Source organism: Symphodus melops (assembly GCF_947650265.1).
Source record: "Symphodus melops genome assembly, chromosome: 8".
Classification (NCBI taxonomy): domain Eukaryota; kingdom Metazoa; phylum Chordata; class Actinopteri; order Labriformes; family Labridae; genus Symphodus; species Symphodus melops.
This window is the reverse complement of record NC_136698.1, coordinates 4,162,001-4,182,226: the sequence shown is the minus strand read 5'-3', so window position 1 is coordinate 4,182,226 and position 20,226 is coordinate 4,162,001. Positions and strand designations below refer to the sequence as shown.

At 40.6% G+C, this 20,226-nt stretch overlaps 2 protein-coding genes across 16 annotated transcripts in view; one reads left to right on the top strand and one right to left on the bottom strand.

Moving 5' to 3' along the window:
* The window catches only part of dock7 (dedicator of cytokinesis 7), a 45,557-nt gene extending 26,106 nt beyond the window's left edge, over window positions 1-19,451 (bottom strand). For all 15 annotated transcript variants that reach the window (XM_079351421.1, XM_079351410.1, XM_079351417.1 and 12 more), the window contains exons 1-14: window positions 19,271-19,451; window positions 15,404-15,503; window positions 13,536-13,711; window positions 12,461-12,529; window positions 12,224-12,353; window positions 11,876-12,088; window positions 11,573-11,658; window positions 11,396-11,462; window positions 10,787-10,936; window positions 10,053-10,133; window positions 9,640-9,802; window positions 9,018-9,160; window positions 8,660-8,753; window positions 8,283-8,445 (exon numbers count right to left, since the gene is read on the bottom strand). In XM_079351421.1, the coding sequence (XP_079207547.1) occupies window positions 8,283-8,445; window positions 8,660-8,753; window positions 9,018-9,160; window positions 9,640-9,802; window positions 10,053-10,133; window positions 10,787-10,936; window positions 11,396-11,462; window positions 11,573-11,658; window positions 11,876-12,088; window positions 12,224-12,353; window positions 12,461-12,529; window positions 13,536-13,711; window positions 15,404-15,503; window positions 19,271-19,308 (1,673 nt within the window). In that variant the 5' untranslated portion in view covers window positions 19,309-19,451. The remainder of the gene's footprint in view (window positions 1-8,282; window positions 8,446-8,659; window positions 8,754-9,017; window positions 9,161-9,639; window positions 9,803-10,052; window positions 10,134-10,786; window positions 10,937-11,395; window positions 11,463-11,572; window positions 11,659-11,875; window positions 12,089-12,223; window positions 12,354-12,460; window positions 12,530-13,535; window positions 13,712-15,403; window positions 15,504-19,270) is intronic.
* Window positions 1,091-7,986, top strand: angptl3 (angiopoietin-like 3). The gene is made up of 7 exons (XM_079351441.1): window positions 1,091-3,282; window positions 3,620-3,730; window positions 3,906-4,017; window positions 4,123-4,236; window positions 4,478-4,573; window positions 5,206-5,478; window positions 5,570-7,986. The coding sequence occupies exons 1-7, from the start codon at window positions 2,752-2,754 to the stop codon at window positions 5,752-5,754; spliced, it is 1,422 nt and encodes a 473-aa protein (XP_079207567.1). The 5' UTR covers window positions 1,091-2,751; the 3' UTR covers window positions 5,755-7,986.
* Window positions 19,452-20,226: the final 775 nt, after the last annotated feature.

Sequence of the window (20,226 nt, the reverse complement as noted above, 5' to 3'; positions counted from 1 at the left end):
GAAATACCCATAAAAGGTATTCACAATGACAAGTCCTCTCTTCAAATTTATTTAAGGTTAATCAGTACACAGGGATACCCTGAAAGCAAACTCTGCACTGTAGGTGTCCCAATAGACTCCTAACTGAAACAGCTGGACACCATCCTCATTCTTGACCGGAGACCAAATAAAGGGGAAACTGTTTACTGACTCTAAACATGGATCAGCATACACTTTGTCAAATAGGCCCGGTGACCAAGCATTTTCTAGAAATGTGGGTAATGTGCAGTAAAGGAATGGCAATTAAGAAACAGGACTGGCTGTCAGAAGGACAACCATTCATCCTCAGAACATCAGAGGGGACAAACGGCCGTACACTTTATGTAGTTATTAGAACAAAAGACATTCAAATGAATCAAACTAAACGTCAATTAAAACTTTGCTCACTTTTTAAAAAACATTTGAAGCAAATCTTGGCCTACATTTTCAGACAAGTTCTTTAAAGTTTGGATTTATGCTGAATTAGTGACGGGATGTGCACATCAAATCAGTGAATTTGCAGCCTGTGTTGTCCAGTCACAACTGCCACCTGTCCATTTAGAAGTCAAACATGGATCTTTATAAGCAATGCTGAGTCAAGTTCATACAAATGTGCACATTTTACTTTGAAGTAATAACATTGTCTGTATATATAAACCAGAAACGGTAATTGAGGATTGGTCCAGGATAAACCAGGATGCATTGCACAGCTTTGATGCAGCAACGCGTCCTGGCTGAGAATATCCCTGGATAAACACTTTTACAAAAGGGCCACAGCTTTAGAAAGTGAGTGGATTGGTGGTTGAGTGCCATGTTTGCTATTTAATATGAGGCACAGAGACTCACAAAGCTATGGCTCCCAAAGATGTACTTATATATATTTGTCTCATGCACCTGATGAAGAGCCCGGTCACGCTCCAAACGTTGTCTTCTTAAATGCACAAACCAAATCAATAAGTATATCTTTGGGAGCCATAGTGTTGAGTGTCATATCTTCTGACTTTTTAGGACTCAACGTCTGAATTAGTGATGTCAGTGTATTTCTTCTCGGAGGAAGGAACAGAAGCTCATGTTAGGTTCAAAACCCTTTACCCTCTTGCCGTTAAGCCACAGCGTTTACTGTGCTGGCATGAAGGATACTGAACATCAGCTTTATGCTGGTTAAGCACATTCCTGGAACATTCACTCAATCAGTGGTAACTTTTTTTTCTCTTTTCTATAGGAACCATTCTTTCTGCTCTTTTCATATGGATAAGCCTGCAGTTTTTCATTACTGTGTGCTGAGGTAATCTGCCCCTCAAAACCTCAAATTACTGGAGAAAGCTCTTTATAATTACTGTTTGGTATTTTCAGGTCCACTGTAAAAGGGCACTAAAATGTTTTCATTTTAAACCAAAGGTGACTTAAGGGTCAAATATCCCAAGACTTTCTGCAACTCTTCGACGTGCATCTTACATAATGATGCTCAAATCTCTTCCTTTGCAGTACAGAATGACCAGTTAGCAGACCAATGAACATGGCTGTCAAGGGCAATAATAAACGTTGAAATGAAAGGTTCCAAATAGAACATTTTCGTTGTAAACATACCTGGACAAGAAGCAATGTTAGGCTCTGATTAGCCAATAAAAAAAGGAGTGAGTGCAGGACGTAGCAATCACTCGGTTTGGAACGCTTTCTTGACATCCTAACAGAAGCAGCTCATTTTTGAGATTGAGAACCACAAAGCATCCTGTGCCAGAAGAATAAATATTTATACTGCAATTAAATACAACACCAAGTCATTTCACTGATTAGTTCCTCCCTCTCTGGCTGAAAGTGAACATATTTCACCAACATTGCAAGTCTCCGTGAAATAACTTACGCAGAAATTGCCATAAAGATTGCTTTTTTACGACGGCACTCGGCACACTGAACTGTTCCCTTAAAGGCTGCAAGCTAATCAGTAAACTGTATATTCTCCATTTCATGTCCCCTGGCATAGGAAAGTATCACACATGGCATGATAAAAAATGACAAGGCTGAGCAATAAAACCAAGACGATGAGTACACACTGTCCAAACTCTCTCAACATCTTAACATCACTCATGCCCAGAAGCTCAACCCTGGCCCAGACGACAGGCTCACTTCCATCCCCACGCAAAAAAAAGAGGAAGGAAGGAAGGAGTGATAGAGAGCTGGATGCTAGGCTGATTCAGCAGGGTGCTAAATCAAACCCCAGAGCATTAATTACACACAGCATTATCAATCAGAGTGTGCAGCGTTATCAGGGTTGAGATTGATCAGACTGACGATCCATCAAAAACCTGTGATGGCTATTGTTGGCTTTCTGCTGATCAGCCAAAGCTATGCACTGCACATGGAGAACAGGGTAGGGTGTGGTATGGAGAGGGGATTGGGGTTAAATGGACAGTACAGAAGGGTGGGGGGTCTATATGTCATTTGCTCACTGCTGTGATTTGTTTGTTTAGGAGAGGGAGGGCCCGACAGGGATTTGGGAGGAGGTAGGGTGCAGAGCTAAAACACAGTAGGGTTTAATGATCAGCTAATCCCCCCCCCCCCTCTACTGAGAGCGCAGTATATAACACAGGGCAGCCACTGCTCTCACATCATTTAACCAGCAAGAAAGTCCAGGCTCCAGGCAGAGATAAAGAAACCAGTGTTGAGTTCAGCACAGAGTAGAAGAACGCCAGATAGTCAAACTCTGTATGAGAAAATCTTTCAGAATAAGAAGTCATGATGAAGCAGTTTTTTCTGTTGCTGCTGTTAGCTACAGCCATTGCTTCTATCCCTCTGGAAACTTCAGGTAGAGCAGATTACACCACCCTGTCCTTTAAGGGTTTAACCACAGAACCAAGCCCGACCGAAGCCAAGTCACGCTTCGCCATGCTGGATGATGTCCGTCTCCTCGCAAATGGCCTCCTTCAGCTCGGCCAGAGCTTGCGGGAGTTCGTCCACAAGACCAAAGCCCAAATCAACGACATCTTCCAAAAGTTGAACATTTTCGACCGCTCTTTTTACCAGCTCTCGGTGGTCACGTCAGAGATAAAGGAGGAAGAGGAGGAGCTGAAGAAGACCACCAATTTCTTGAAGACCAACAACGAGGAGATCAGGAACCTGTCACTGGAAATTAACTCCAAGATCAACAACATCGTGCAGGAGCGCATGCAGCTGCAGAGCAAGGTGGGCAGTCTGGAGGAGCGGCTGCAGGGACTGTCGCAGAGCTTGATGCCTGCTGATCAGCTTGGTGAGATGGTAACCCTTAAGGTAAGCAGCTAAAAGTTGTTCAATATTCAATGTTTCCTTTATATGTTTGCATTAGTTGTGGTAAAATTAATTCTATTTTACAGAAGAGCAAGCAAATGAAACAGCACCAAAGACTTACCCGACACACAAAAAGAAATGCTTATATATGTATACACTGGTTAAAGAAAAGCAACTTTTGTTTTGTGATACATCAAGATAAACTAATTGTATCTAATCATTTATCAGTTGATATTTTGTAACTGATTAAAATGACAATTTTGGAAGTGAAGTAGAATTTCATGCTGCTTAACGGCACCTCTTTAAAACCTGAAGGCATGATGGACTTTAATTGTTTCAGGAGGTGATTGAAGCTCAAGAAAAAACCATCACCAGCCTGCTGAATGCTGTGAGGGAGCAGCATGATCAGCTGGACCATCAGAAAACTAAGATTAAAAATCTAGAGGAGAAGGTAAACAACACTTCACAACATGTTGTCTCTACAGGCCGGAAAGCTGTTATTTCTATTTCTGCAGTTTGAACTAAATCCTTTTTTTAAAGGAATATGATACGCCTTATTGAAGGGAAACTACTTCGTATGATAACAACATTGACCACACAGCTGATCCATCTTCACTCTCTTGCAGCTAAACTATGAGAGCTTCCAGGACACAGTGGATAAGCCAATGAATACGGAGCTGGCAGCTTCTGATATGTTTGAATATCTGACAGGAAACTCAACCGGTCTGGACACTAATGGTAAAACTATTTTAAATGTAATATGTGAGTGAAAGTCTAGGTGTGATAAATGTTGTTTTAAATGTGTAGTGCCTTAACCTTGTGTTTTTCTTCGCTGTGTTTCAGACCTGCCCACAGACTGCAGTGACCTGTTTCACAAAGGCGAGGCAAACAGTGGAATCTACGTTATCAAGCCAAACCAATCGGAGCCATTCAACGTGTACTGTGAAATGGGCTCAGGTGAGTCAGACTGAAACGAGCTGAGTTCAGATTGAGGCTGTATCCATCAGTGTACTGTGTGTTCAGAGGAGCTGACATTTAGGAAATGAAGCACTGGTATACATGAACATTTATGAGCTAGAAGAGGTTATCCAAAGGGCAGACACTCACATTATCTCAGACAGGGATGCTTCCTGATACTATCCGAATGTGTAAACATTTGTGCAGATTGTTATAGATATATTTCTAATCCATTCAACAGATGAAGGTTCAACTGTCATCCAACGCAGAGCGGGTGGTTCCCTTGACTTTGACCAGACGTGGGATAAGTATGAGAAAGGATTCGGAGATCTGGAAAGTGAGTTTTTGACTTGACATTTAATAAATAATGTGCTTTTTTATGCTACCATAATTAAGTCATGAGGGTGTTTTGCTGCAAAACTTTAAAGATTTAAGTTTTTAGGGAAGTTACTTTCAAGTACTTCCTGCACGCTTGGTCGTAGGAAATAGTTGTTCTTACACATCAAGCCCTGAACAGACAAAGATACTTCCTGTATCGACTCAGTAGTCAACATGTTTTGGCAGTTTACCCAGCAGCCCTCAGTGGCAGCAGCTCTTAAGTGCAGTCATGCCACATTCAAAAGTAATGACTCCTTCAGGCATCAAGTCACTACAATATGCACAAGTACTCATTTAATAATCTGGTGATTCGTTCTTAGAGTTTTCTCAAGAAATCCACCACAGGCAAAGAAAAACATTTATGTCTTTAGACGGATGGCTGATCTGGTTAAACATGTCTCTAACTTTACAGGAAACAAAGCAGAAACTAATAAATAATTGGGGTCACACTTTTTTGGAGACATTAACAACACTATGCCAAACGGTGATAAGCCTGGGAATATACTGCTCGTCTGAAATGTTTGAAAACCACGGTATAAGCGAAGAGGAAAGTGTATCTTAACGGAATAAAAACTGAGTGATGTTTTGCAGAAGACTTCTGGTTGGGCTTGAAGAAGATCCACAGCTTGACACAGCAGAGAGTTTACATCCTGCGCATTGATATGGAGGACTGGAAGGAGGAGAAGCACTGGGCTGAGTATCGCTTCTCACTGGACGGTTCTTCCAAGGACTATATCATCCATGTCAGCCACCTCTCCGGTGACCTATCTGACGCCATGGCCAACAGCACCGGCATGCGATTCTCCACAAAGGACAGAGTTAATCACAACAACAGAAACCCCAACTGTGCTCGCAATTACACAGGTAAACAGATTTACAGGTTGATTTGGTAAAAAGACCCATTGTAGAGCCAAACTTTAAACAATGTATGTCTCTGGTTCTGTTCCCTTTCTAGGAGGTTGGTGGTTCAATGCTTGTGGAGAAAGCAACCTTAATGGGAAGTATATGTGGTTGAGGGCCAAAGGGCGTTCAATGAGAAGGAAAGGTATTTACTGGAAGCCCGGCACAGGGCCTTCATATTCCCTCAAGGCTACCAAGATCACCGTAAGACCAGCCACTTCTGCTGAGAGCTTTAACTGAAACCGGAGTGACGACCAAAACTGTTCCCATTGTAAGAAACATGCTCAGCAAAAAAAAGTTCCATAGAAGGTGACAGTGAATGAACGCAGTCATGATTTATGTATATGACAAAAAAAAACTCTAAGTTATTTGCTGCATTAGGCCGATTGCTTCCGACAACAGTTTTGTCAGAGATTGGTGCTGACCAAGCGAAAACAGGCAAAAAAAATGTCACAGGTCGGAAAATGCTGAACATGCAATGATGCCACCGTCACTGAGGTCATTAACCTATTGGGTCTGAGCCGCTAGGGACGGTAGAATTGTCATTATGCAACATCTGCTATCACTTGCAAAATGGACTTATTGATCCCATCAGCAAACTGATTTAGTGCTGGTTGCAAAGTGCCACAGTACTACAGGAGAGAGAAGGAAAACTCACAGGATAGATTAGGAAGCCAATGGAGACGACTTCTGTTGAAATGTTTTCATTGAACTTTAATGTATTTTACTGCATCAATGTCTACTAAGCTATTTTAAAATGCATTTTATCTTTGTGATGTAAAGCTGTTGCATGTTTCCTTGGAGCTCCAGGCATTGCTCTTACATAAGGCATGCATTATATAAGTCAAGGTTTAAGAGGCACGCTACATCTCCAACATCTCAAGAAGTGCTCATACTGGTGAATTCTCTGTCTTTGTTTTTATCTGTCTTTTACACAACTTCATCCTCTGGTTACATGGAAACTAATCTTTAATGCAGGAGGAATGTCATCAGACTAACACAGTACAAAGCATCGGAGAAAAAATAGCTTTGGCAGAGTACTGATGAGGTTTTTGTCTTTTTTTGGTCTGTTTTCTTTTTTTACTCTGTAAAGTATTTAAATCATATTCATGCTACTTTATGATCTGTGCTGATATTGTTAGGAAAAAAATGTTCTCTGTCTGTCCCTTTTGTTAATGAGTCATATTGACTCTCGTCCATTACAACTTTATTGTCAATATGCCACATATCAACATGTTACCCTGACAAGTAGTTATGTGCTCGAACAAATCATTTATTTATGATGACTAAATAAAGTTCCTAATCAATCTCAGCTTGTGTTTTCATACAAGTATGTATTAAATCTAATACAACCGTATACGACTAACAGAAGTAAAGAACAAAAACCATCAATCGGAATTGATTCAATATGATTCTTAATCTTAATCAATTAAAAAAAAAATGATATAATTAAACCTGTAGATTCTGCCACCAGGGGGCTCTCAATCAAAACAATAACAAAATACGACGTTGAGGCTAGCAGGGAATCATGGGAGTTCTCTCAGCGACCCCACAGTTTCATCAAAGCAGCACATAGCAACAGAACGGCAGCTTCAGTCGCTTCCTTATGTAGCGGTCTTTTACATTACATCAGGTGTTTCCACGGCAACAATGAAGATTCCGTCTGTCATGTGGGCCGCCTCAACAAGACACGTCCCATTACAACTATAAAATCATGGATCTTTCTGGCTTTGATAATTGTTGGAAATATTAGTTAGATATAAACAGATATCAAAATGTAAAAATCATCATAAATTCAACATATTGTACATTTAATTAGGCTATGTAATCAATTATTTTATATCATCAGATATATCTATAATATGAGAAGGACTGTGTTACAGATACGTTTAGTTCACAACTGTTTTCTTGTTGGTTATCTATAGATTTAACATTTAAATGTTACTCTGTTCTTCAGGTTCTTTATTCACAATCTACTTCTCCCTTTTGCAATTAAAAAAAAAGGGATTTATTGTGATTGAAATTGTACGTTGGACAGCCTCTACTACTTCCTGACAACCTAAAATGACTGCCCAATATGTAAGCTCACCCTTTCTAAGCACATCAACAATGACACCATTTCATATTTCTGTAGTCTGCACATGTTCAGTAATGTCTGTGGTAGTTACTTTCCACCTCATGGTCTCCAGCCTGCAGCTTACAGCTCGCAAATATCTACAGTCCCTTGTTCAAAGTTTAGTTAACTGATTGAACTCTGAGGTTTAATGAACGCAAAGAGTCACACAGATTTTATTAAATGATCCTAGAAAACAATGATGCGATGAGGTGATTTCCAGCAGCCACTTCTGCTGGTTCTGTCTGGTGGATCACTCAGGTTTAGGTGCTTATTTGTGAATCTAGAAAAGCTAGTCACCTGGTTATCTGCAGACAAACAATGTCTACTGTATCGAGGCCAAGTCTGCAGAAATGGACTGCTAAAAACCTTTTTCAGGCTTTGGCTAAACATTAACGAGGCACAATGTCAGGATATCTGTGAATGATGAAACCATGATTCAGCTTGGATTCAGGGTTTCTTTCAGCTATCTACCCAAAGTAAATCCTGGTGGGCAATATCTGTTCACATGGACATGGGGAACGACTTTGCATGCATATGTTTCATAATTTAACTCAATATATACTTTAAACATTTTTGAGTAATTAATTAAATATTCTCCTCGGACAAAACTGAACTTTAGGAGAAGGAGCCCACACTTTATTTTTTCCCTTACCTGTATGTGGTGTTTGGCACGTAGACATCCCTGGCAGGGAATTCGAGGATCTCCCTGGTTGGGCGAACTCTGCTGTCTGGGTATGGTTTTACCTGCAGGAGGTCAGGGGTCAAGCAATAGTGGGGGTTCTCTGGAGCTGGAGAAATGTCCAACTTCAACTGGGCTGTGGAGGCAGTCAAGAAGAACAGAATGAGAAGGGAGTGAGAGTGTGTTCAGGCACGTAAAGAAGTATAAATAGTTATGCATATATTTGAAAAAATAAAAACTCTTTAAATGTTTAAGTATTTCACGAGTCATTGTGCCAAATAAGAAATGAGCTTCAGCTTTGAAATGCCAACAGGATTTAAAAATAAGTAACGCTTAATAAAGGTCTTTACCTGTGATGGGTCTGAGTCTCCTCAGCACTGAAGAAGGCCTTCTCATATCAGCTAGAAACTTATACAAATCCTCATCACTCAGCCTGTCTCCCTCCTGAAACACAAATGAAGAGCTTATAAAAATGTTTTTCAAAACAGATTTTCCTCAGTATATGGACATTTTGTGTTGGTGTAAGTGTGAATCCCAAAAGATGTGTAAACGTATGTGTGTGTGTGTATGTGTGTGTGTGTGTGTGTGTGTGTGTGTGTGTGTGTGTGTGTGTGTATGTGTGTGTGTGTGTGTGTGTGTGTGTGTGTGTGTGTGTGTGTGTGTGCGTGAGAGTGAGAGAGAGTTTTCAGTCGATGTGATTGCAGAGACCTGTTTAAAGAAGTTGGTGATGGTGAGTGTCGCAGGTCTAAAGCCTGTAAGGCTGCATGACTCGTCTCCACTGGTTGTCCTCTCCAGAGAACGCCTTCCCATGATGCTTGAGTTTCTCCGTTCTGACCACGAGCCCTTTCTCTCTGCACACACACAAAAATACATTAAGACAAACATTTCTCTGCAATTGTGTTCATAAGGCAGCATTTTTGCGACAACTGGTTCGAGACACATTCATCTCATCATCTTTTCTGTAGATTATGAAAATACAAACATGTCCCTGATCTACCTAGCAACAAAAAGTCAGCATCAAAGGTACTTTGAAAGGTTAAAGGTTAGACAAACAGCGAAGGTCAAACTGAAAATAACACACAAGGATCAATATGGCTGGATACTTTGCTTGAAAGTTGCTTTTAGATAAAGATATATGATGATGTTTTGACAGGCCCATGAGCCTCATGCATGACTGGGGTCTTTGTCCTCTGATAAACTACATGTGAGCAGGAAGAGGCACACAAACATCAAGCCAGATTTTCAGTGCGTGCTCTCAGTTAATGACTTTCTACACATTGTGTCTTTCTAGTCATGAAGCAAGCGGCGGTGTTGAAAGGACGGGACAAACCTGAAAGGCTCATCTCCAGCTCCGTATCTCTTTCGAGGCTTCCTGCGCTGTTCACAATGTTCATCAGATGGATGGCGGTCCAAGCGAAGGGCATGCGATATCGACCCAGACGTTGGCAGAACTGCTCTGACTGGCCGCGAAGTTTCTCCAACTTCTCTTTATTCTGTAACACAAACAAACAAGTTCGTGTTTACAAGAAGAAAAACACTTCATTCACTTATTGACCTACTTACCAAAACTTGACTGTGCAACATTTCAGTGATAAAAACAGAAGCACTGACAAGAAGAAAGTTCATTTAAAGGTGAAGATTTGGCTCACATGACGAATATAATACTGATCATCCTCATATGTTACTGTTGCTGTATCTGAGAATAACACTCGAGACGAGCCATGAAACCTTATTCGGTCATACCTTGGCAGCGTCTGACTCTTTGAAGACCATGTACGGCTCAGCACACTCTCCAATATCACCTTGCTGCAGGACCTTCTCCAGCTGAGGACAAAGCACATGCTCAGTTAGCACACTCACATGCAGAGGATACAGACAGAGCTCAGACTGTTATCTCACGACACTACAGAACAGCAGGTACTGATAATCATACATACTTTTATTACTTATTTTGTAGGCTGATCAAGTGATGTTGCTCACAGAGAACAATAATCAGCAACAGTAGGTATGAGGAAAAACTGACTGATTTATTATCAAACAATTGGTTCCATACATTTTAACCTTCAACATAATGTCTACATTATTTTACAAATGAATAAAATGAATAAAAAATTAATTAGAAGACCCTGAAAAATACAGCCTTAGTTACAGCAATGAAGAAAAACAGGTCGAGCAGAACCCGAATCAACAGCCGTCTGCTGAGACTGTGCTGGGCTTGGAAAGTGTGACAGAGGAGAAGACTAGAGACCAACCGAGCAGCACTATGTCATCTATTCTTTTAATGTCTTTAAGGAGTTAAACCTGCGCGATTAGAAAATGTTTCCAAAAAGAATTATTCACAAATGGTTTTTTTTCAAATTTTTTTTGAATCATCTTTTAGGATTCCACATTGTTTAGCAATATAGCATGAATACTCATTTATCAGTTAGAAAAATAAGACCCGACATTAACAGAGAATCATATCACAAATGTCTGACCTTGATGACGAGGAAGACATCTGTGGAGGGGTAGGTGATGGAGAATATGGCAGAGCGTGCCAGCGTGGAGATGGCTGCTGTCTGAATGTGCGGACGCAGCATCCCCTTCGTCTGCTCCGAGTTCAGGTCGAAGAAAAAGTTTTCTGAAATCTGAACATCAAGACACACATATAGGCGTTCAAAGCATTAGTGTTAAATCTACAAACATGGTATCACCATAAATCTTCAAGGATTTAAAAACAGTCACTGGGTGATTATGGGGTTTACTTTCCCCAATGCTGAAGGAGGTTGAACAACACGTATGATAAAATGACTCACTACATTAATATTGGAGCTCCTGTGCAGAGCATTGTTACTGTGTACATGAGACAGATGCTAATCAAGGCAACTACTACCCTCTAGTGTTGGTCAGTTAAAGGGGAAAGAGCGAATGGGCCTCTTCCAATAGATCTATAGTTCCAGTGATTTACCAGCATTCCTACAAGTATAACAGCTCCACAACATCAAATTTTATCGTCCACTCATCACATTCGTTTTGGCCTCCGAACAATTTAATGGTTTGCAGAAGTGACCCAACAACTCAGGGCTGAGGAAAGCATAACAGCTTACCTTTTTCTTTTCCTTGACATCGTATAAGGCCAAACTAGCAAATATGGGTTCAATTTCGATCTCGAACCTTCAAGGGGAAAGAAAGGGAAAAAAAGGAGTGGGTCAGCAGAATGCAGCAGTTAAATAAAAAGAGCTAAAAGGCCTTTTTTTCCTGAAAAAAGGCTGCCCACCACTTACTTCAAGGACAAGCACTTGACGAGTAGCCTCTGGCCAAAGTGTTCTTTCGGTACTTCAGGCACACAGTGGCGCTCAATGGGCTCCTCCTACACAGAGTAGTTCATGCAAATATTCAGTCAAACTCAAAAAGAGAAAGCATTTTAGTGTGCGCCTGTGCAGCGTTAAAAATAATGACCTAAATGTTTTCATTAAAGACAAAAAGACTGACATACTAGTCAGTATATATAACACAGTTTTTACTAAAGTATACACAATGAGGTGTATGTTTCATTATCCTGGTAAAGTGAAGAGAGTAAACTGTACCTCGTCGAGGGCGGGGTGCAAAGCAAAGAGTTCTCTGTGGCGGTTGGCCTTGCGCAGCTCTTCGTTGTGTCTGTCAATCTCCTCATTTGGCGCGCGGTCGAGGAGGTGAGGGAGGAGCGCATCGGGGAGGGAGTTCTTCAAGTCAAAGATGCTGCAGGCCCAGCTGCCACGTGGGGTGTCATCAATCGACATGGACCGTCGCTTCAGATCATCCTGCGAGTCAAAATCCGCCAAATACATTTGATTCACACACACCTCACATGTGCTGCAGTGTTATGAGCTCTTGCATTTAAAACGTATGCATTAAATGTATATTTGCACATTTAAAAAAAAGGGACTGACTAATACCTGGTCATCCTGGTAGCTGCTGCTCTCTGGCATCTCATCTGCCTCGAACACTTGTTTGGGCAGGCCTTTCTGACGTTCCTTCTGCTTGTCCAGAGTGTTGGGGTTAAAGCCTGTACCAAGCTTATGGTATCTGTGAGAGCAAGAAGTAATGTAGCTAAATACTAATGCACAATATCTGCCTATTGCCTCAGATATACGTGTCATTCTAAAGAGTTAACACATGAGTTGAGCACTTACTTCCTGTTGACGACGGCCCAGTCTTCTGTGTAGGATCTGACACAGTCTCGAACATGAGCATCAGTGTCCCTGCAGACGGACAAGCCCCATCAATCAAACAAGCTTTATTCTAACAGCGAGAGGCAGGCTTAAAAATGAATTTGTCTCAGTGAATAAAGACGACAGGCTTCTAGACTGATGTCTTTTCTGGCACAGCACACAGTGAAGCATCTGGTCTGAAATACCAAGAATCAGAGCAGGCCCACGGGTCTGTGATGTTTGTACAGCTTTGATGATCATTAAAAGAGGAATAATGAAGCATTACAACACGCCACATTAAGATCTACACAGTCTGCTTTATCTCATAAATAACTTAAACTACTTTGCCTTTTTTAAGTCAAAGGAGCAGTCAAAGAAAATAAAGCAACGTAACAGAATGAGCACAAATAAATGTATGAAACCTCCAGTGTACAGTATCAAGTACAATGCAGCAAGTAAACTGAAAAGATAGTGTGCAGAGGCTGATCAGGTAATGAAGACAGAGCTAAAAAAAAAGTCAATTAAAACACTTCTGCAAACTGATTTCTACATTATAAGTGCTCATACACTCACTTAAAAATCTACAATTTGTAAAAGTACAGTCAATCTCATATCTATGTTTCACTTGTGATAACAGTATTCATCCTATAATGTCTTAGTATATCTGTTTGTTCTAAAGTTAAGTTATACAGTATGGTTCTTACAATGCTTGAATTTCCCTCGGGATCAATAAAGTATCTATCTATCTATCTATCTATCTATCTATCTATCTATCTATCTATCTATCTATCTATCTATCTATCTATCTATCTATCTGTGAGTCGTGGACGATAAATGTAATGATTTGTTAGGAGAGGAATAGAAAGAAGAATATATTCAAAGAACCGTTTAAAAAGATTTTTGTAAATGCAAATTTTCTGACTCATACACTTTATAAACACTCGTAAGAATTGTGAGACACAAAATTCAAAAAGTTCTGATGAGAAAAATCAATCACAGCAGTGATGGAGTGTGACTGCACACAACAGTAAGACTCGAGCAACATGTCCTCCCTTACCCTTCCTCTGGGACTGCTTGTGCCACTGTGCGACACTCCCTGGGTGTGTAGATGACCTCGATGTCATCGGGAGGAAACTCAATCAGATCTCTCAGGGGGCCTGACTCCACGATGGGAGGGTGAGTGATGAGGTACTCCTCAAAATCCACCGGCTCCACCGCCTCGGTGAGGGGAACCTGGTAGGGCGATGAGAGGAATGGGAGAAGTGAAATCATTGTGACGACACAGTCAGCTGCTCACTACTTGTGTCTACGCCAAATGTCCTTTCTGAGTGGAAATAAACATCTGGAGAAGAAGGTTCCATTTTTAGCACGGCTCATGGGGATAGATTCCCCGTGCAGGAGTAAAGGGGTTGTCAGTCAAAAATGTGCACCACAAAAACCCGGACATGTTGGAAACACAAGGTCACATCTGTTATTTGTGTGGAGAAAGCAGCTCCAGCTTATGTATCATCTGTTATTCCAAACAAGAAAATCCATCTGTGATGTGGTCAAACACTTTACATTTCCCTGAAGATGGTACCCATAACCAGATCAGCAAGTGTGTGACTTCAAGCTTTGACTAATGGTTGTGCGGGTCTCAGACAGCTCCCATAATGATGGACTCAGGGGAAATCTTTTGATTGGGTAGCTTCAGTTTGGGAGTGCGTGTACATGTGTGTCTGTTTCTCTGTCTTGCCCTCCTGAGGTTTTCTAACACAAATACCTTTCACAGTGTAATTAAAAGCCAGCTGTAGTCTAATTAAGGGGGGGGGGGGTATTTGCTGTTGTTCTGGCTCAGGGCTGCTGATGGACAATTCACACTGTCCCTTTAACAAACAGTCTGTGTGGCTTAATACAATTAAAAACTGTTGAGTGAAGGCAGTGTACAACTTGTGGTCTGCAGGATAACTAACGGTTATCCATCCTGCTGTTTAAAGGAACAAAGACTGCCTTTCAAAAAAAACACTAACTCAACAGGAAATGACATCATTGTCTCATGGGGGAGTAATGAGGTACACTGTCAGCAGGTGTTTCTTTTTTTTTTTAAGATATGTTTTTGGCCTCATTAGAGGGACAGGGTCAGAAATGAGTGAGAGAGAGGGGACTGACATGCGGGAAAGAGGCCAGAGGCTGGAGTTGAACCCGGGCCGCCCGCGTGAGGACTCTATACATGGTATATATATACCATATGTATATGTACATATACTGCTACTGCACTACCGGCGCCTCCAGGTGTTTCATTTTTAGGTGAACATTGTTCAAGACAAAAAGAGAAAATACAGATGACACCAAGTTACTAAAAGTAAACAATCAACAGCAAATCCATTCAGTTAAAAGTCTAAGTTTATGTGGCCAGAGCATTAACAGGCACCACTATAAGCTGCATGAATAGCATGAATACACTAGCTTCAAATCTGGCTTTAAATGCCGGTGTATCTGACAGTAACGGCGTGGCTTGTAGCCTGAACATTTCAACATGCAGGAGACGCACCGACTCTGCGTGCACTGTGGTCACTGATGGTGATATCAGAAAGACTTTTTAGCTGCAGATCAGTCAGTGAAACAAAAACAGTGGCAGCTTTGGTTAGCATGAAACGAGACAAACAGCATTACGTGCTTCAAGTCACTTCAGCCCTGGTTCATCACTTGAGGGGCAGAGGACGTTCTGTAGAAATTTGCAATGTTCTGTTCTTATTCTGCCCGAAAAAAAAGAACACCCAGCTCAGCTGACAAGGTGCAGAGTGTGCTGTGATGAAGATGATGTAAGAGCAGCCTAATGAGGGTTAGAGAGAAATCTGCAGTGAAATCCAGGAAACCCAAAGTGAGGCTAACTGAGCTGAGATAATGAGTCTCATGCTAGGGTCTGGCCTTCTTGGGACTACTCACTGTGTTGGTTGTCGTGGTGGCTGCATTGATGTTCTTGAAGAGTTGTGGTGAGCCTCCATACTGGCCTGCTATCTGCTTCCTGACCTCTGCTGCCACAGTCCTGCAGAGAAGAAGGAGAGTAAATGTAAACGTTATAGAATGACAGTATAGTACCCTGAACTGAGTACATTTAGCCATGACAATTGAAATATCTATCAAAGGAAATATTGTACAACAAATCTAGATCATACAATTGAAGAAGAACATGACAAAGGTAAAACCAGTTTAAAGTAAAAAGAACGTGATTTAAAAAAGTGATATTCAGCCTGTGAAATAAAAAATACCAAAAAAGTGCATAACCCAGTTCAGTTTGATTGATTGAGGTGATTATTGTGTCACAAACAGTGGGAACAAAACAGGCTTAAAAGACACCACCATTATTACATTATACACTTAACTATGATAATAATACTAATGAAATAAATGACCCTGACGTTTCCTTCAGGCTTTAAAGACAAATGTGGCCAACTTATGACCTGAATGAAACTGAAAATGCTTTGGAGGGTACATACTTTGTATGTTAACAACAGCCTGCCCAGGGACTGCAGGTGGAAATTAGCACAAGTGATACAACCTGGTACAATGCATCTCTCCTTTCTGAGGTTAATGTATTTTGTACACTGCCCCTGTTCAAATAAATAAAAAAATAAAAAAATAAATAAAAAACAAACAACTGTTCAACCATCAGAGCTCTTAAACATTTCAGGCTTCTGAGCGTACACTTCATTCCTTCATTAATCAAAGGTAACTTACTTATCATCATAAAAACACACAATCTAATAGAAAAGGAGATTCATTCTCCACTTCTCCTGAATCTCATCGTTCACATTGTGTCCATCTGGTTGATTTCAACTGTCCACTTCCAGAGCGAGAGGAACGATTCCTGTTCTCACCTGATCAACTAAACATCACAGACTTCTTAGTATTGACCTGCTTCTGCTGGACATAATAAGGGACAGCGATGTTTGGAAAAAGGTGGCTTATAGTCTGTAATAAGGTATTAATGGATATTTGCTTTGACCTGAGTTGTCAGAGTAAAGACAGCAAGACAAGGAAAGCGATAAAAACCTGTGGATCCCAGAGGTCAGCACTAATCTTCTTAACTGCTGCTATTCACACACACACACACACAACTCCTTTAAATCAGAGCAACCACCAACACAACTCACAGACCCTTTCCTTGAACAAAACAACAACGCAGCAAGTTGCCCACAGTGACACCCACATAACAAATACGAACCAAGGATGAAGGTTAGACAGTAAAAAGACTCGAGGTTACACAGCGGCTGCAACGGTCCAACAACAACGTTTTTACACAACAGTTTGCGTGGCTCTGCTCTATGCTTTAACCAACTTCACACACAAACACTGTGAGCGTGACTTGAAACTGTTGGACATGAGTACAGCAATAATCAAGGATGAGGAGGCAGCCAGTCAGCGAGATCCCTGAACCACAAACCTGGAAATGAAATCTGGTTTACCCAGAGCCACTAAAGAGCCGAGTCCATCATCACTGTTACATCACATACAGAACTGCACACAAACAAAGGGATCCTTAAGCCTGAGGCCAGGTTGCAAAACAGAGACGGGTTTAAGGATGTAATACTAAGCAGGAAGGTCAAAATGAAAGTTGCCAGGTTAAAATAACACGCTTTTGTACTGTGTTGGAGGGATCCAGCGGCCTCGGCAGAGATGTGTTGTCACTACTGGAGGAGAAAGGCAGAAGCTCTGAACCAACAAACACATTCCTCAGTCCTCCTCACACCTTCTAATCCAACCGTAACTTTGCACACGTCAGCGCACAGAGGAAGAAAGCCGCTAAACAAACGTGTTATGTTTTCATCTCGTCAAGATTCTAACTCCTCAAAACAATTATATAAGCATGTGGGAATTCAATATCTAATTTCAGAAAACTGTTTTACTGGAGCATGAAATGTACCCTTCTGGGCAAAGCCACCGGCAATTTCAGTCACTAAAGTAACTTCAACATGTGGCATCATGGGCTTTTTTTTCTAACCGTCAGACTGCTTAAACAGACACACAACTGCTGCCTGCTTCAGTGCTAATTGTTTAGCACGAGCTTTGTTATTGTCAACTTGTAAGACGACAAAAAAGAACAAGAAAAACAAGAAAAAAAATGAAATATTTAGGAAGGTTCCAATGATACACCAAATCCCCAAATACACTGAGTGGACACAATATTAAAGAAGGTAGTATCAGGTACTCCAGCCATAAATGTACCTTTCCTGAGGTAAGACTGATTTTTTTTTAGCGTCTAAAGGTTATTGCCTCGCCTGAATTTTTAATTTAAAAGCCCTAGTTTTCCATATTGACATCATAGGTGGCAATAAACGTGGCTATAACAAAGTATTTGTCCATCTATAAATGTGTTAACATTGTTCAAAATTGCAGTTAAACTGTCTTGTTTGTTTACAACATTTCCCTTTTCTCTGAAACTGAAAGTATTCTTAATCGTAAAAGTACTCTTCCTTTTGATGGTAAAGTCTTGTTGCCTTTCTTTAAATGAACTTAAAATGATCTTGAGGCAGCTGATGACTAGCTGGTGCTTCATATTATTGTCCAGATGAAATGACAGCATGGCCGATGTATTCAGCGGCTCTGTCTGACAGGACAAATGTTTACATGATGGGTGTGCACTTGTTTGTTTTCTTCATTTTAGGCTGTCTTTTGTGATGCGTTTAATTGAAATGATTAACTCAGTGTTTATGTTCCAGCACTTGGATGTTGTTTACATTTCTGCTCTGGCAATGCTTTAACATGACACTTAAACCTCCAACAATTACACTTACAAGTTTGTATTTAGCAGCTTCTATTTTACAACCTAACCCAGACCAACAGAAAAAAAACTGCACTCGCTGTGAAGGCTTTTTGTAATAGTCTTATTTGTGCTAGAAAATGCAAACCAAAGTGACAACATTGCGAACAAGATGTATTACTAAAAGACAAACTCACAGGTTGATTATAATATCTGTCAAATGGAGATTTTGAATCTTACTCTTTACATTTCTCAGAGACAATTTAACCAACAATCAGGCACGTGTATGTAATATTATTGTTTTTGAAAATTACAATAAATGCTATAATGGCTTGACTTTAAATTAAGTGAGCAGCAATAACATGAATTTGAGTTTGTTTAATTTGTGGCAAACACCAGTCCATCTCAACAACAATGACTATTTCTCCATCTATGTTAAATCTAAATTGTTCATTGCCTGGGTGATGCTATTTGACAGCTAGCACAAAGCCCTTTGTTAAAGAGATTACTTTGATCCGTCTGAGGGGCGTAAAGGAGATTACAACGTCGCTGTTTGATAGAAGGCTTTTATTTCCAGTCTTACTAACTCTACTATAAGTATGTCTCTCTTGTCAATACGCCTTATCTTAAATCATAACTCTGCAAAGTTGAGTCTCATCTCTGCCAGTAGTAGATGCTAGCAGCCCCTGGTTAGCTACGGGACGGCTAGCTGACAGTCCAAAATTAACGGTTAGTTTCTCTCGTTGTTATTAACTACATGGGACATCACGGCTGTTTTCACAGGACGCTTATATTACAAATAGTTTATTTTTATTTATTTTTTTGTCTTCAGTGTGGATAATAGATAAGCAGCTGGCAGTGTCGCTGTCTGTCTGGCTGGCTGGGTGGGTCTGAGCATCTTTTTTTTCAGCCGATGTGGCTAACAAGCAGCTAGCATGTAGCAGCCAGGCCTCCTTCACTGGGTTACCACGGCGACCCGTATAAAAAGGACACAGCCCTCCGTGTGCTCTTCTTCTACAAGCTCCCTTTTTTAGGGATAGAGAAATCTTTACCTGCTGATTTTTTGGGCGAAAGCGCGGCGTTCAGCCATGGCAGCGGCCGCGGCTGGTGTGCTTTTAACGGGATTCCCAGGCAGGGCTGCAGGCAAAGACTCCGCTTTCCACTCACTCACTGCGGCCACAGGGAAAACGGGGAAAACGGGAGAATCATTACCGTAACGATCGTATTACTGCGCAATAGAACACACCCAATAAAAAAAAGAGAGACCCACTTTATTGTACAAAGTAGGTCCAAGAGACAGCGGAACAGCGTAAACTAAAGGTATTCATCTGTGGTAGTGTATTTGTTCAAATTTAATTAATGTTGAAAACACCATGGAGCAGGGAAAACATTTCTATCAGCATTGTTATTACCCGTAAATTACTTAAAAACTGGGCACCATTTTTTTAATTAAAAGGCACCACTCCCACCTACACCAAATAAGATGCTTGTCAAATTTGTTTTAAACCCCAATATTTTAAATGCACACAGTCCTGCATTAAGGTATTTATCGTTTTAATACACCTTAATCTTAATGTTTAGACTTTGCAAATGTTAGAGTCGATGATGTAAAATCTATGTTAGGCTCTTTTCAGTCAGTTTTGTTTGTCGTCATTTGTTTTTCTGTTCTGATTTTGTTTTTGAACACTTTCTAACAATTAAATAATTGTTTTGTGATAAATCTGTTGCTTTTTTCAGTGGGAAAAATACATTTTTCATGGTAGTTTAAAAATAAGAAATAAGAAAAAATAAGAAAAAATGCTGCTGTATTATTGAGCACATGTTGAATTAAGTGCAATCAAAACATGCCTAGTACGTGTTGCCACATGAGACCAGCATCTCATTTCAATAGTTGTCTGTATACACAGTTAATATTAGCTATGTAGGCATAATTAACATACATTGCAACAGCATTTTACTCTAGACTTTCATTCCACATTTTAAAAATATGTTATACAATACATGTGGT

Excerpts from the sequence above, each read along its gene's own strand:
- angptl3 (XM_079351441.1), top strand. The coding sequence starts at position 2,752 with ATGATGAAGCAGTTTTTTCTGTTGCTGCTGTTAGCTACAGCCATTGCT. Across the intron at positions 4,018-4,122 it reads AACCGGTCTGGACACTAATG|ACCTGCCCACAGACTGCAGT; the intron begins GTAAAACTATTT and ends GCTGTGTTTCAG. Across the intron at positions 5,479-5,569 it reads CTGTGCTCGCAATTACACAG|GAGGTTGGTGGTTCAATGCT; the intron begins GTAAACAGATTT and ends TTCCCTTTCTAG.